We start from the raw sequence: 18089 nt of genomic DNA on the forward strand, positions 1-18089 counted from the left end.
TTTTATTGTATTGATTGACCAAATTGGTAAATAGTACCAGATCTACTTCAAGATAAGTGGAAGTATCTGATACAACTAACTAACTTATTAATATAACCAGGTTATCGATGATGGTTATAATGATGTCTTTATTTTCTCAAAGTTCACGTAAAGCTGAATCGTCATGTGTATCCAATTTAGGAAGTCGCATTTCTCTTATGTTATTCACCACTTGGTTAACTTGTTGAATAAAAAAATCTTTTTGTGGAACATCAGGAAGGTCCAAATTCAATATCAATTACACTGTTTTTAGGTAGTCTTTGAGGTGGTAAATTATAATTTAATCCTTTGGATAAAAGTGAAATCTGGTCCTGCGATAGCATATCAATTGAACACAATTAAAAAATCAATCAATTTTTTAATTGCATTAAATTGATTTTTAATTATTTCTTACTGTAATGTAAGGATTTTAGATTTTTTAATTGTTTTTGTTTTAATTTCTGGAGAGTATCATATTGAAGTGTTCTACGAATCACATTGAGGTAAACTTCTCTTACAAGAATTGTTGCTCCATATAAATAGATTTTATTGCAAATCCAAGATGAAATCAATACAGTATGTTAATATTACACCTTGGTTTACATCTTGAATTTACTGTAAATACTGAGATAAAATGTGTACTGGTTATATTGGTTAAATGGCATTGTCATGGCAACAAGAATAGAATTGCCATTACACTGAAGTAATTTTCTCATCAACTTTGAAAAAATAAGCAGTTATAAAATTTCTTGGAATATTTAATTAGACATTAATAATATTTAATTAACACTTATTTTCATATATAGCAACAAAACTAATTCCAGTCACTGAATTCAGAAATTTTATTGACAGTATTTCCCATAACAGAGTGTTAACACACAAACACTTTAAATGTACATGATTAATCAAATAAAACTTTCAGGAAAAAATGACATGCAATTGCTGTAACACTCCTGACTGGGACTGATATAAATACAATTGAAAAGCACTGAAGCTTATTGTTTGATGTATGTATATAGTAACTTATTGCTTACAGTGCTATAGAAGGTAAGTCAGACATTCAAACTGATATGCTGTAATGTTGAAGGATCATGAAATGATGAGCTTTAAAGGTTTAAGAACACTGGGGAATGTTCAAGTATGAGGAACCTTTTATACAACTACAGGAGGGAGAAAACATTTAACAAAACAATAATTAAGAAAATGTACAACCTGGAACAAACCTAACAACAACAAATTAAAAAAAAATTAACAGTGTTAATTGCACACATTATCTTGAAAAAAATCTTGCAAAATATGGACTAGTAGTAAATAACATTAGCATGAGGAAAATGTGCACAGCTTTACAAAAACAACACGATGCACCGTCGGTAGAAAATGTGAGAAAATGTACAGTGAAAGTAACATGCGGTGAATTCCATGGCATAATAAGTCAACTTTTTTTTTTTTCTTTTTTTTTTTTAAATCTTAGAATGAGATTCAATGCAAATTAACTCCATGATAATGAAAAAAAGTCCCACACACATTCCCAGATACTACTTAGACTTCAAGAAAACTTTTATAAACAATATATATCATACAAAACATTAATAAGAAAGTCAAACAAATGTTACAAGAAAAAACAAAATACATAGATGTGACCACTTGTGTGGACAGAGATCAAGGTTATTTAAGTGATCAGAATTTAAGTAAAATTTAATACTTAATTAAACTAACTTTTACATTATCTGAAGCAAAATATGGTAAACATACAGCTATCAAAAATAACAGTTTACTAAATTATGAACTTCAATCAACACCATGTTCTACCAATTATAAAATTTATATATTAACATGCACAAAGATCTCCAACAAACTTTAAACACAACCAGTGAGGAATATAACAGTTACTGTTTCATCAAAATCAATAAATGCACTTATTTTCACTACAAATACATACATATGTATATGTATAGTGACACATAAAAAGACAAGACTTAAATTACTTAGTTCAGTATTTCAAATACTGTAAGTATAATATAAGTTTAGGTGCCCATGGAGCCTCCTCTTTATTTTCATTTAGTTCTGAGTATACCACAAGCATTTACTTCCAATTAAAAGATAACAAAATCAATTTAAATAACCAAGGACAGTTTGTTAAAGCAAGTCCCGCTAATAACACATGATTTTTAGGTTTTGGTGCTCAGTCAATACAAACAGAATATATATGGGGGGAAAAAACAAAAAACTGCAACCTGTACATAAAAGATGCATATTGTGAAATTAACGATCATTTCTATGAAGATTTATATTTCTGCATCACCAGGATTCCACTAATGCTTATCAAGATCATGGAATTCACCATGTCATCAGGGAGATGAAGCCTAAAGTAGACAAGCAAAATTCTTCACTGTTAAACTGTCCAGAGTATTAATAAGATTAAATAAAATTTATTAAACATCCACCACCATCTTCTTGTGAATGTCTGTGTTTCCTACAACCTGAAAAATAAAATTCAAAAACCTTGAGAATTTATTCTATGAACTATAAAATAAAGTAAATCAGTATAAAGGCTGACTCAACATTACAAATTATAGTTAAAATATGACTTAAGTAGCTATGCCATCATTGTATAATTATGTACCTTTTTCTCAGGTATTTTTTTTATTATAATTGGTTCCTCTTACATGGGATTTGGTAAGAGAGGTGAAAAGAATTATTGCAGCATTTTTAACTTTAATTATTTAAGAGTTTAGTAAAAAGGTTTCAGTGTCAACACAACGGAAATCAACCTAGTTTATTTAATTCACAGTTAAATTAAGTGTGTTAAAGCAATAATGAAAAGTACAGGTTGGTTGGTTGGTTTAGTTTTTATTGGCGCATCAGCAACTAAGGCTATAATGCGCCAAAACCTTGTCATAAGAAAAGTACAGGACTACTAATATTCCATTGTATTACTTTTAAATAAATTATGTCCCCAAAAGGGTAGGATCAAGGTAGTCCCATTATTTCAACTAAGCTGAAGAAAATCATGAAGCAGCTGAAGCTGTTTTATGATATTAGTCTTAAATTTGTTTCATTAAATTTGACATTGATTAAAGCCATATTCAAAAGACCTGTCCTATGTTGTTACAAATGCAGCTAACTCAGCAGCCATTCTTTAAGCATTATTCACCAAAACCCCATCTTTGTTCACTTAATCAAATGACTATTTGACTATTGATTTTTAAGGAGTCCTTATGTGCTGTATGTATAGCTTAGCCTTAAGCTAAGCTATACATACGATCAAATGACTATGTAAGAAAACGTAAGCAAAAAAATGATCCCAACAGCTAAACCCCCCCCAAACAGCTGCAAATTTACCAGAGGATGATTAGAGCAAGAACCTCTAAACAGAGGGCTAAACCAACAAAGTTCAGACAAGAGCTAAATAAATTAATATGATACAAAAACCTTCTGTAAAAATATGGGTCCCCCATGGGAAGTTTCTGGTTTTTAACAAGAGTTTTGTACTATAATACAAAAACAAAGTTTTTGTATTATATATTTTATACAACAGTATTTCATTTACATTTATTGTCAATTTAAACATTCTGTATCAATATTTTTATTTTAATTTGCTTCCGAAAGAGCGAATAAAGAACATATCTCTGCTATAACACTTTAAGAAATGAGTTTGAAAATGAAAGTGGGAGGGGGGGGTGAGAAACAAAAACATTTTTCCTCTAAAGAGAAAGTAAACAGCTCCTGTTATTGGTAACGAGCAGATAACTCAGTTCATTCACTTTTATTAAGTAACACATAGATCAAGGACTGTTTGTCTACAAGTTTCATAAGAGAATACTTGAACAAAATGACAATCAGAGAATTTACTGAATGAAAGACATTACAAAAAAAAAAAAAAAAGTTTTTGTTTATAATATAGGCTTGAACCACAGTCCACTCAGTGAGTATGTGTTACTGCACTCTTGCTCAGACTTTACTATGAGGATGAATGCTCAATTTATTAAGCATTTGCTTCATATATATTGATTTTTTTATATATGTAATTTTAAATTTAGTTTATTGAAACTCTGAAGTAGAAATCAGACAACCCTATTTCCTATAAAAAGACACCTAGGAAATAGGTTTCCTACTCACTCAATATAATAAATAATATTCCAAGTTTGATGCCCATATCTGAAATGTCAACAAGAATGCAATATTATTTTGCTATATAGTATCTGTGTAAATACACCATAGTTAACCCATAAATTTAAACTACGTAAGTAGTGTAGAGGGCATCGTTTTAACTGTATCTCATATTGTGCTTGCCTTTACAATGAGATAGCGGTATTGCACTACTTTAAATAAATAACGTTTCTCTAGTAGAGAAGACTACTGTTATTTATTTTCAGAGGATACCCATAAGAATTATGCTTTTTGTGAAAAATGTAAAAAATAAATGCACGCACAGTAGTAATGTATTGTATGCATATAGCTATGCATATGGTTTGAAATGCTGTATTTATGAATGTTTAGCATTTATTTAATGAAATTAATGTTCATATTTTTGATTCTGTTGATACTTGATATTTGGAAAAAAAACTTGTAAAGTGGGAACTGCCTGTATTTATACCTTTGGATTAGTAATACCTTCGGTATTGAAGGTACTACTAACCCATTTCTATGAAAATAATTACTCCAGTATATACATAAAAGCGTTTATATTACATATTCATAGATACAGTTGAGGTAATTAACATAGGTGCATCACTCACACATTTTTCTTAATTGTTATTTTATACTGCTTTCTTTCTTTGTTTTGATAACAAATACCCAAAGCTGAATCAGAAACATTCAACAAGAATGCAATATTAATTAGTATATTGAATTAAATCTTTTGGTAGGAAATAGTTTTAAATTTTTCTAATATCTACTTCAGGATCCCAATAAACAATTCAAAACTGCATATTAAAAAATGTGCTAATTGTATCAAAATTTAACTTTTGAAAATTGAGGAATTTTTAAAGGAGAGAAATTTAAATTAAACAAATATTTTTAGTACTGCAATTTTTGACAATTTAACCAAATGCATGTTGCCACATGTAAAGTAAATATTATAATTAAAAATATTCAGAGTAAAACAATGTAAAATAATAATACTTCATACCATGGATCCACATAAGTAGTGTATTATTTTCTTCTGTAAAAAATATTTTAAAGTTTTATCTGCAAGTTCAGAAATATACCTAAATAACAGATCTAAATTTCTCTTTTTTTTTTTGTATACCAATACTGGTTTTCAAAACCTTGTTTAACCTAGCAGCAGCAACACTCATAGGAATAACAAAAACAGTCAACTGTCATCTAGCAAGTGATCAAATTTATTTTTTTGAATTGTTTTAGGTATGCCAGTACCTGATTTTTTATGAATGGATTGCAATACAATAAAACCTGTAGCCGAGTGGTCAGGGGCGGGAGTGAAGTAACACACACTCTTTGAGTAGACCGGGGTTCAAGCCCCTGACTGCTGAATACGGTCGAACTGCCAACCTGTACTGGACCAGCGTGGCAGATTATGGTCCATTTCCCTCAGCATGAATTGTTGAGGAGGCTTCCATCCTGCAGTGGGTTGATAATGGCTGCACTTTACCTTTTTTGTTATGGTTGGGAGGGGGTTCTGTCTATTATATATTCAATTGTCTGTTAAACTCAAAAGAAATATAGTCTCTAAAGTTTCTAGAATACTAAGAAAATATGTCGTACAGTGAAATAAACAATTTTGTAGTACTGTATTTTGCTGCACTTACCAGTTAGGTGGAGTAGAAAGGCTTGAAATTTCACCATATTGTATAGTAGCAGTGGACACTGAAAAGTGTATTCAGATTTGATGAGTTCTTGGGTACTCTTGCAGGAGTTGCAGATCATGCCCTGCTTGTGTCTTGCCTGCTCAGCAGGCTTGTGGAAAGTGGTGATGAGGAAAATCCTGGTGCACTGCTTTATTGTCAAAATATTTTAAATGATGGTAAATACCATAAGACTGAGGCAGTTATATCACTGGGTTCCACACACACACATTTTCATTTCCAAAGTATGCTAAATTGAGGTTCGTTAAATCGAGGGTTTACTTTAACTTAGTAATATTATTATTTTTTTTTTTACTGAAACATTTGAAAATTTTCAATGTTTTTAAGCATTCTCAAAGAAACAACTTCCATAATTCTATTGGGGGAAAAGAAAAAAGCATTATAGCAAAATATATAAACACGAAACTATTAGACAGACACTCCCATTTTTCAGTTCAGAAAAATATTAGGTACGCAAAAATTCAAATTTACACACGAGCATATATTAATGGTTTGTTAAATAACGAAATAAACAGCTAAATAATACTTGATAAAAGAACACATTTCATACTATAATTAAACACAAAAAGCATATTTAATTTCTATAGCAGATGCACCTATGAGTGATATGCAATCTGTAGTCAAAATTAGCATGAAGCAAAGGCAAAAATAGAAATGTTATGGCATTGGACAGATTCTTTCCATATCTTATTTCAAGTACACAATTATTTGCTTCCAAAACAGATCAAATAAACTGTATATTTAGGAAGGTACTGAAAGGTTTGGCCATAACTTTGAGTCAATAACACTAGCCAACAAAAAATATTTTTTGTCATACCTCTGCAATGAAAATGTGATTCTGGAAGAAATAAACGCGCTGATTCCGAAAATCACCATAAATGGTCTATCACGTCTACATCAAAAGATGTACCAATGTTTAATGTTAAAATTAAAAAGATATATATGTATAATTCAAGTTTGTAATACAAGTGTAAAAAAAATTATATGTTCTCTATAACTCATTTAACTTTAGATTTACGACCCTGAGATCATGTCATGATCAGTTAACAGGGCCAGAACTAAGCAATCCTGAGAAAGATTATAAGTACGCCCCCCATTATTATATGCAGGTAGCTAATATTTCAGTAGCGTATCTAGGGTCATCGATTGCCGGGGGAAACATCGTCCTGGTGCCCCTGATTGTGATAGATAATTCTTTCAGCTTGCAACCCTGAAGCTCGGTGCCTGGGGGAAATTCTCCCCTGCATCCCCCCCCTCTATGCCTTTGCAATCTCTATGAATTTATAAAAATTCATACTGCAAAGGTCTACGATTTGCATATATTTATTAATAAAATAATTTAAACAATATAATGAATATAACAAAACAAAAATATCAAAGAAAAAGAAACTTACAAATATTTGTTTATATATACAGAGAATTTAATTCTATATAAACTACAAAGAAATTAGAAAAATGATAGTTTATGTATCTAGCATAAAATCATAGAAACAAAATATTGCAAAATACAGTACTTTTAACATTATAACATAAACTAAAAATATGCAATAAAGGTGTATTACTTTAATTGAATTTTTCTGGCTTTGAAGGACCTTTCCGAAGACACTGCTGTTACAGGCAGGGTAAGAAAAATTCATAGCACTATATTTCAATAAAATTCTATTAGACAATACTCATGAACGAATTGGAGAAGTTGTAAAGGGATTACAGATTTTATATCCTGCAGAACTGATAAAACAATTTTTCAAATATCATGTTGAAATATCAACAGATATTTGAAAAATTGTTTGTCCTCCAGTGGTTAGCTCTGGAGGACAAACCAAAAAGCTCAGAAATGTGACATAACAAAACAGGCCATACTTTTTAGTAGTTCGTAATTGGAGTTTCTCTGTTATTTTCAAAATTTGTAAAACACTGTTATTCCCCGATTTTTTTTCCCGTAAGTGATTATAAATCCCGAATTTATAATTTTTTTTCACTCTAACAAAAATTTCTGGAATCATAAGCAGCATGTACAAAGATAATGCAGTATTTCTTCTAATAAAATTTTTATAGGTGGCTGCATACGTCTTACGTTCCACTTATATTTTGGAATGGTAATCCCTTTAACCCTTAATTTGCGCTTTCTAATTGCTTAAATTGCCTAAAGGCAAGAGGTGGAAAGTCTCTTAATCCATTCGTTATATGGAAATTTTCTTCATTTTACAGAAACTTTTAAATGTAATTACCAAAAGGAATTCAAAAAATTTGCTATAAAGAAGTTTGTTAAACAAAAGTCTGACTGTAATTAAATCAAAAATGAAGCAATTTTAAAATATATAACTGGTCGAATGAGCCCAAAATGCAGCACCTGGGGCTGGTGCCCCACTCGTCCCGCCTTAGTTACAGCTCTGTCAGTTAATACTTGGAAAAACCCTGGCACAGCCCACAAAAATTCCCACCAAAAACCTAAGTGTGTTCTCTTCAAATTGTAAATTGTTGCATTGGAATTTGAATGCTAAGAACCATATGTAGAAGTTTGATTATGTTTATCACAAGAAAACTGAGGCCAGAACTGATTGCTCAAATAAGACATTTAGCTTATATCTGTTAAAATAAATCAGTATGTCATGCATTACTGGCTAGATTATGCAAAATTGGCATAATTTTGATAAAACATAACTCCCTCTATATTTAATAACTGTGATGTGACGTGAAACTATAATGGTGATTTTCGAAATCTACACACACAAATCTGGTTAAAAAATAGAATTTAAGTTCTCGGAGGTAAAAATTGTTGGCTAGTGTAATTAACACAATTGCTATTTTCAGTGTTATCGGTCATTGGTCCTGTATGAGTACTACCATAAGAAGTTAAATAAAAATATACGAAATGACAACAGAAAAGTGGTACACTCTAGTATGCAATATTACATGAATAAAACTTCTTGAAAAGTTATGTGCTCTAGAGTCAGAAATGATAAAAAAATGGCTAATATTTTCCAAAAAACAAAATGATTAAAGTAGTATACACAAAGAAAAATGGGCTATTCTACAATCTACTACAGGACAGGACCTTAAATATAAAAATTCATTACCACAGCAGTAAGGGAAAGGAGGCTGTTTTAAGTTTCAGGAGCAACAGCAACTGAAGGCAACAAGTTGCTGTTGTGTCACAAAATGACACAACAGCAACTGTGTGTCATTTTGTGACAAAAATGGTAGAAAGTAACAGGTGCCATTAAAGGTCAGATATATATGTATTATGTAGGATTTAGCATCAAATCCTGTCGTAGCATTGTATCTTTTTTAGCAAAGTGAAAAATGCACCAAGATTAGATCTGTTGTCGAAAATTCATTTCAAAGTAGGGATGGTTTGAGCTTTACGCCTTAATAAGGATTTGGCTGCCATACTCTATTACAGAGAGGACAGTCAATTACACTATGTTGGATTGTGAGTTGATATTACAATTTGGACAGAAAGGTGGATTTGAGGCAGAAATAAGATAAAAGTGAATAAGGTGTGTATATAATGAGCATTCAAAATGTTTTGTCAAACATAGTTCCTGTAATCCCAAACTCACAAAATTTGGATGACATGTTAAGATTTCTCCATGTAGGCACCACTAACAGTTAAGCATCTTTACCATCTGCGTTTCAACTTGAAAATCCCATTCTTTTAGAAGTCTGTATTTTGCTCATCAAACCACACGGTTACTGCCTGTTTCACATGTTTGTTGTCCACAAAATGCATTCCATGAAGATGCTGTTTCAATTTTCGAAACAAATAAAAGTCAGGCAGGACCACATCAGGTGAATAAGGTGGATGCAGCAAATATTAATCCCAATTTAGCCACTGTTGTTGCTGTCAGTTCACACGTGAGGTATTGTTATCCAGTAACAGCACTCCTTGGAACAGCATTCCTCATCACTGCTGCTTAATGTTTTCTCGTAATTTGGTTAATAAATCCACATAGTACAGTTTCACCCTTTTCAAGGAAATCAGTGAGCAGTACTCCCAAACAATCCCAGAAGACATCAACAGAAACTTCCCAGCTGAGGCTTGCACTCAAATTTTTTTTGGAGTACGTGGCCCATCATTTTTCCACTGCATGGTGGCAACTTTAGAATCTGGATCAAAGTAGTGAACTCAACATTCAATAGTGGTAACAATTCAGGCAAAAAAAAAAAAAACCCTCTTCATTCAGAGTAGCATGCTACAAACCTCTTGCTTCTTTGTGACTGTCACTCAGCATTCTCAGAATCTACCAGCAAGACACCTTTGTCATGCATAGCTGCTCATATAGGATGGCATATACTGACCCAAGGCTAATCTTCACTTTATTGGCTATCTATTCATTGTACGTTTGTTTATGGGTTTTACGGCACAAGGGCGGCAAGGCCACGATGCACCTAACTATGGTGATGTTAAACACAGTTTATGTATATAAATGTTAAAAGTTCACACTGCGCTGTAAAGTTGTATCTGAATGAAAAAAAAAATAGACACGTGTGGGATATCTGCCAGGAGGTCAGCAATACTGAAAGAAGTGTTCGTCCTGGAAAAAAGAGGTAAACATAGCTTGTCGGTCACTATTGTATTTGGGGCAATAAATAAGTACACTATCTGTTCAATGTTCATGTTAGAGTCTTCCATAACTAATTTATACACCTTGTTGACCATCTCACTCACTCATTCCAAAAAGAAACAGAGTAAGTTATGTGGCTGATTTTGTTCAGAAATCACTTACCCTATCTCATATTACTATGCCTATTTGTGCCTAAATTTAGAGTACGTGTCTGACGAAACTTTATTAATGCCCTTCGTATCAGGGAAAGCATTTTCTGTAAAAATTCTGTAATATAGGAGTAAAACATGAAGTGACTCTTTACTGAGCTCTTTTAACATGGAATAGCAAACTCCATCAGGTCCATGGCACTAGTCCTGAACTGTCAAGAGCAAGTCATAGTTTGCTTATTGTGAAGGGAAGGGACAGTTGTAAGATTGATGGAGACTGGTGCTAAAATTTTGGGTCTATTTTTCAGCATGGAACTTTCATTTCTGGAAGGCTGGTGAGTATGCAAGGATATGGCAGAGGCTTGAGCAAAAGCTTCAAGCTTTTTGGCCATGTCTTGAAGTAGCGAAAGGTCATTTTGCTACTTCAATTCAGTATGTGATAGATGCAAAGGAGGATATTCATTATACATTTTGCCAATATTTTTCCAGATGGTTTGTTTTAGTGGACCTGGTAATCATACAAGCAAAATTTTTCCATAATCTTCTTTTGCTTGCTCACTAAATGTGCCTGGCACTGGCTCTGGTTTTCTTAAACTACACTAGATTTGCAGTAGGGTTCTTGTGAAAGTTATTCCTGGCTTAATTTTTCTCGTTCGGCTTGGTTGCATTTGTTGTTCACCCAGATTTTGGCCACCTGTGAGCTTTCCTGGTATTGCTATTTTGGTGATCAGTTTGTTTGTTTGTTTGTTATTTGGTTTTTAGGAGCATTAGCAACTAAGGCCATATTGCTCCGGGAGATGCGGTGGTCATTTCCTGACCTTTCCGCATCTTCCGTATTTGGTGGTGACGGGCTCGAACCCCGGTCTAATCAAGAAGCGTGTGCTACGCACCGCTGCTCCTTCCCACCTGGCTACGGAGGCGCCCCTTGGTGATCAGTAATATTTGATTTGTTTGGAGCATCATTAATTGAAAAATTTGATACAACTGCTTTTTCTAGAATTGTTAGTTGCCTGTAATTTTCCCAATCAACTTTTACAAAGTTCTATTTGACTATATAATTAGGGCAGGCAGGTTGGTAAATTTGCCTCTATGTGACAGACTATTGGGTAGTGATTGCTATCCAGAAGACTTTCACGAACAGACCAGTAGAACAGCAAAAAAAGAGCCAGTAAGCATGTGGAGAGGTTGACTGCTGCTTTGGCTCCAGAAGACAGGTAAAAGGGGGTAATCCAAAATTCATGTGTGTCACATATAGCTTATCAAGAAACTTTTCTAAAATATGTCCCCATTTATCATGGATCTTATTATCCCATAAAGGTTGATGTGCACTGATGTCTCCCATACTGTAAAAGGGAGGAGATAACTGAGATAAGACTTCCAAAATCACTACAAGAGATGTCTTGGTTAAGAGTAAGATATAAGGAGATAATAATAAGAACAAAGCATGATATTTGAGCAGCCACATCTAGATTTGTTTGTAACATTAACAGTCAGGGACGGAACACTACAGCTGATTAGAAATGCAACACCTCCATGAGCAAAACTGGTCACATGAAGAGATATGTTTTCTGTAGATGACATGATTTTTAAGTGATGTAGTAACTTATGACATAAAGTTAGTTTCTTGAAGACAAAATGCAATTGGGTTGTACCAGAGAGGAAGATCCCAAATGTCATCAAGGTTGCTGCAACATTCTACACAATTCTATTCATGGAAACTGGGCATTATTTAGGTATAGTGCAGCACTCAGTTTGTGCCCAAGGGACTGATGGCTTCTGACAATCAGACTTTTTTTTTTTTTGAGAAATATGGTGTTCCCATGTCCATCTCTTCCTCTGCAAAGAGGAAGAGTACTGGATCTTCTTAGTGAGCTTTTCCTTCTATTTCCACACCTGCTGAGTCAATTTTGTCTAATCACCAGCAGTGCTTTCTGAATATTTTGGATAAGTATTAGTATGTGAAATAATGATTAATGTGTTAACAGCTTTGTTTATCCTAGTTGTTTTATTAAGTAAGAGTACACTTTCCAAAAGTGACTAAGCCCAGTCTGACACTGATCTATTTGGGAAAATAGTTACTTCTGTTTGGGTATCAGTTGATTTTGTTCCTTGCACAGTAGTTATTGGTGCTGACTTCTGAATTACTTAAGTAAAAGCAGGCCAAGTATTATTTTGAGCATGTACTGATTTTTTGGCTTCATGGCATTTGTGTTGCTCGGCTTTAATCCACTGAATCTGTTTTTTCAGAGGTGATAATCCCTGCAGTAGTGTGTAGCAGACTACAATCTGAGCATTTATGCTGCTCTGCTTTACAGTCTGTACAAATGTATTCACATGCACAGCAAGGAGTACAAGTGGCTAAACTCCTACAGACATTTTGGGAATGGTCAAATTTTTGGTATTTGAAATAACATGTTGAGTTAGGAATCTATAGTTTTATTTGATAGTTGAGATACCCTGATCTGATGGATGCTGGAGGTTTGAGAATGTCAAATGTTAGTGTTATGTTCTGGGTCAGGACTAGAGTATTCTCATTTAATATATATGCACAATTCCCTTTGTAATTCATTTTTCAATTCTTTTTATGAGATATTTTTGAGATTCAATCAGCTATCACCCCCAGAGTTGTTTAGAGTAGCAGGACAGAAAACACATCCATCACAGCATGAATTTGTTAAGAGGCGATCTTCTCTAACCAATCACATTGGATACTATGATGCAGTGACCAAGGAACTAGATGCAAAAAATAATTTTGATATCATATACTTGGATTTCAGAAAGGCTTTGATACTGTCGCACATAAAAGACTGCTGTATAAACCGGAGCGAGCAATATGGCATTAAGGGCAAGTTAATGCTATGGATAAAGGGATAGTTAAGTGGAAGAAGACAGAGTGGCTATCAATGGGCAATGCTCTTCATGGACTAATGTTATCAGTGAAGTTCCCCAGGGTTCAGTGCTGGGTCCATTGTTGTTTTCAATATTTATCAATGATACTGATGAAGATATATCAGGCTCAATGTCTAAGTTTGCAGATGATACAAAGGTTGGCAGGATGGTTAATGATAGTGATCAAGGTGAGTTACTTCAACAAGAGCCAGGAAAATTAGGTTTATGGGCTGAGAAATGACAGCTGAAGTTTGAAATTAAGAAATGCAAGGAACTGCAATGGGTAGCAAATAATCCCATAGTAACTTATTAACTATTTGGTACTGCACTCAGGGTAGTGGCAAATGAAAAAGACTGAGGGTGTGCAGTCATATAAGAAATTCTCTGAGCAGTGCAGACATGCTGCTAGGACAGCTCGTGGGGTTTTGTCAATGATATACAGAAACTTTGCTAACAGGGATAAGGTGGCAATTATCACCTTGTACAAGAGCATGGTTAGGCCACACCTTGAGTAGTTTATACAGGTTTGGAAGCCTCACTTAAGAAAGTGATGCAAATCTGCTGGAATGGGTGCAGAGAAGGGCAACCAGATTGGTGAAGGGAACAAAAGGGTAGTTTTACCAAGGAAGGCTTCAGTTCTGCAAACTGCAGTGTCTAGAGACTAGGCACACCTGCCACATGATCTGATTGAGATGTTAAGGTTTTGAATAGACTGAGTAAGCTAAATGTTGATAGCATTCTTTTTCTTGCTGAAACTACACACATGAGGGGTACACAAATTAAAGTTGGGTAAGAATGGTTGCAGGACAGATGTGTGGAAGTGAGTGGTTTGAATAAATTCAAGGAAGAGCTAACAAGGAGGGTATGGATGGGTGAAGTGTGCAGTGTTTTTTTTTTTTTTTTTTTGCTGATGCTATATCAGCTTGCATTCCATTTTCATTTATTTGTCACTACTACTACAACAACAATAGTAATGGATAATCCCTCCAAGGGGTCTGATTTTTTTGGAGCCATTCTGATTGATGTTCATCTGAGATCCCAATAAACAAGTTGCCAGATCTCAGTTGCTTGCTTGTTTTTGGAGATCTTATGAGGATTTTCCAAGTACTCTTGAAATTTTAAAAGATAAGAGATTACCTAGGACGGTTCTTGAGTAAAGTGCAATACAATATGCATTGGAGCTCTTGTTTTATCAGTGTTAATTTTTTGGTGTTTATCACTGCATGAGTTAGAATCTATCTCACGAGTGGTCACATTAAGATACTTAGATCTTGTAGGTTTTGTGGAAATACTTTTGGCCCTGGGAAGATGACTTTTATTCCCAGGTTTCCAGTCTATCATGGTGAGACAGGAGCACTGCCACAAGTTCTGAGTGGCTGAGTTAGTTTGATTAATACTATTAATAAGAAATAGAAAGGCAGATTTCCCTTCTGGAACTCTGGCTACTTCTTGTAGTGCAAAAGAGTTATGCTATATTACTAAATAAAGAAAACTATATTTAAAACCAAGAAGAAACTAATTGCTCTTCATGTGTATGGACATGCATAAACACTTAACTATACAAATCATTTTGAATTGCTTGGCACCCAAGACCAGAAAGGAGGAATTCAGACCCAGAAGTGCAAGGATTAATTTGTCTTCTCTTTATCTTCCATCATAAATTTGATTATGGAAAGAAACTGAATCTTCCACCCCCATAATTGTGCTAAGGGCAAGTACCTCTATTTCTCTACTGTTTCTAAATGTCCCACGGTTTTGCTTTCTACAAAATCAGATGAAAGTGAAAAATTTAAAACCTCTGATGATTGGAATATCTACAAGGAAATTATGCCACAATAGAAGTTACTGGTAGAAAATAAAAATAAATAATAATAATAAAAAAAAAAAAAAAAAACTGTCAATAGGTATGCCTTTTATCCACAAAACACAAATCCTTAAAAAAAAAAATTAAGATTATTGCCCATGCTGTAATGTTGAAGGCTTTGATCTGGACATTCATTGCTTAAAACAAAAGTAGCAGAAGGCAATTATACAGAAGACCTTAGATGTCTTGGAAAGAAAAGGAGCAGAGTGAAGGTGAATGTTTTCTGGAGAACAAACACATTCCATGATGATACATAATATCATCATGGAATGTTGTGATCTGTCACTAATAACAGTTCCAGAAAAGCTGAGCTTAATTTGACCTCCAAAGTTGACAGTACAGGTTAAGGACTGCAAGAAGAGGAAAAGACGAAGAGGAATGAAGGCAGTTCCAGAGGAAACACTGTTTCAGAACTTCGCATGTGGAATCATAAATCTTTATGAAAATTTTATTAACTTGTTTACACAGTTTGCAGTGGTAATTTCTCAGCACATTTGCAAGCTTAAGCTGGAGAGTTTATTCCAAGATGACCTTAGGCTCTTCACAGCAAGATTCTGAGGAATTTGGATTTTTTTTTAAAAGTGAACACAGTACATAAATGCTTTTATATATTACTTTGTTCTTATTTTGACTCTGACCAACATTAGAGTGAACTCAGTATCAAAAATCATAAAATATTAAATTTTTATTTATTTTTTTATTTTTATTTTAAAGTAATATCTTCTACATCAGTTTATGCATCACTTGATTCAATTTCAACTTTTGTAAGCTGAAATGGAAAAGCTGACATGAGCTTCTCTTCCAGTCTTCAAAGCCATTTTCTTACTGCCATTTATCCAATTACATTAAAATAAGCAGCAAAAGAGGTAAGCAAACCTTTAGAATAATTATGGGGGCATCATTGAATCCAGGGGGAAAAGTTCTTATAGATTGGAAATGTACAAATGTCTCTCCTTTTCACAAGGACTTCTGCATAAATCATATGTACACACATGTGTGCATGCACACATATGCACATTTTGCACACATTAAGAAAAATAATGCTGAACATAAGAGTTAATGCAAACATGGTGCCCTCAGAAATTGAGGTGAATGAGTTCCAGTATTCTATCTACAATGTATTTAAGAAGGATATGGAAAACAGAAAGGGTGGGTGGTAATGGATCTTAGCAAAAGCAGCTTGAGCATGAAAAGAGCTTTTGTTGAATCAGGAGCTATGCCTGCCAGCACAGAAATTTAACCCCAGGGGCTCACATCTGGCAAGTATGGGCTTGGCACACACAGAGGCTCCCAAGCTGGATATAGTCATTCTTCTCTCTCTCTCTCTCTCTCTCTCTCTCTCTCTCTCTCTCTGAGTAATTCAGATTTTTTTTTTTTTTTTGGCTGGTGCAGCAAAAGCCTCATGTTTCCTTGTACCGTATGGCTAATAATAATAATAACTGTAGTAAGAGTTAGCTGGAAGCAAAGGCAAAGGTATTATGAGAGTGTGAGTAATCTATAGACTCAAAAAATTGTGAAGAGCATGACTGGTCCCTACATGCAGGTGAGCAAGCAAGTGTGAAAGTCTTATGGGCGATTTCAATTTGTCCACAACTGATTGGAATAAGTGAGAGGGAACAATTTTTATATGAACAAGATTATTTTTACCAGCTCATCACAGAAAATATTAGGGGTCAGAATATTCTAGATATCATCATTACTCATGAATCAGATGGCACCACAGGACTTACAGGCAGGTAATGATCATACAATTGTCAGATGGAAGATGAAGAAAGATGTTGCAGTAGTTAAAAGTAAAAAATGAGCACAAAAGGCAAGTATAGAACAGAAACAGCTTATTCAGCAAAATTTAGATTTGGATTTTAAAATTAACAGTGTAAGAGTAACATCAGTCCAATTCCATTAAATTCAAATATTCCAGTCCAAATAAGACAAAAAAGGTCCAGATAGCCTGAAACTAAAAATAAGCAAGCAACCCTGGTGTCTTAACTGAAACACCTGTACATTAAAACTAATCAATAAATAACTTCTGATAAATGTTATTTTTATCCAGAGTATTTTAATATGCATAGTAGGTTATATAATACAGGGCGATTCAAAAGTCCTTTTGAATCACCCTATGTGATAAAAACATATTTACTTAGGTAAGATCAAGTATCGGAAATGAATAGTCATATGGATAGTCATAATGTCTTTATCTGCATAAATAATTTATTTTTGATTTTTTAATGTGCACTAGCAATTTAGGCCATTGTGCACCAAGTCCAACTACCCAGATGCACAGAGATTTTTGAATCATCCTCTATTTTGAATCACCCACCTTACGACATTTCTTAACAAAATTGAGACAAAGTACCTAGCTGTAATAACCACTAAGTAAAAATTCTCAGAATTTCAGAGATATTCTCTGTAAAATACCAAACATATGAATTATGGGTTACATACTTACAGAAGAAAGTTATAGCTATTCATTGTACTCATTATAATCTGAACAAACTAGTAGTAATAGTTTTTGGTTATTCTTTTTAATGATTTAACAGTTTTGAAGAAGCAACAATACTTACAGAACAGAATTCCTCAAAAGAGATCCTACCATCTTCATCTTTATCAGCAAAAACAATAGTCTTGTCCACAATCTGCTGTAGTTGCGTATCTTTTAGGTTATTACCCACCATCATCTTTAATACTTGGAATAGCTCTCCATTAGATATATAGCCATCATTATCCATGTCATAAATACGGAAAGCAACTGCAAAATACAACGTTTAACGTA

General features: G+C 33.7%; 1 protein-coding gene across 1 annotated transcript in view; it reads right to left on the minus strand.

The window, feature by feature from the left end:
- Nucleotides 1–1462: 1462 nt before the first annotated feature.
- Nucleotides 1463–18089, minus strand: part of LOC150088437 (calcineurin subunit B type 2) — a 145355-nt gene continuing 128728 nt past the window's right edge. The window contains exons 5-6 of the mRNA XM_090369509.1: nt 17881–18065; nt 1463–2498 (exon numbers count right to left, since the gene is read on the minus strand). Coding sequence (XP_090225635.1) covers nt 2451–2498; nt 17881–18065 — 233 coding nt within the window. The 3' untranslated portion in view covers nt 1463–2450. The remainder of the gene's footprint in view (nt 2499–17880; nt 18066–18089) is intronic.

This window comes from Mastigoproctus giganteus, chromosome 3, assembly GCF_048544385.1.
Source record: "Mastigoproctus giganteus isolate SK-2022 chromosome 3, ASM4854438v1, whole genome shotgun sequence".
Classification (NCBI taxonomy): domain Eukaryota; kingdom Metazoa; phylum Arthropoda; class Arachnida; order Uropygi; family Thelyphonidae; genus Mastigoproctus; species Mastigoproctus giganteus.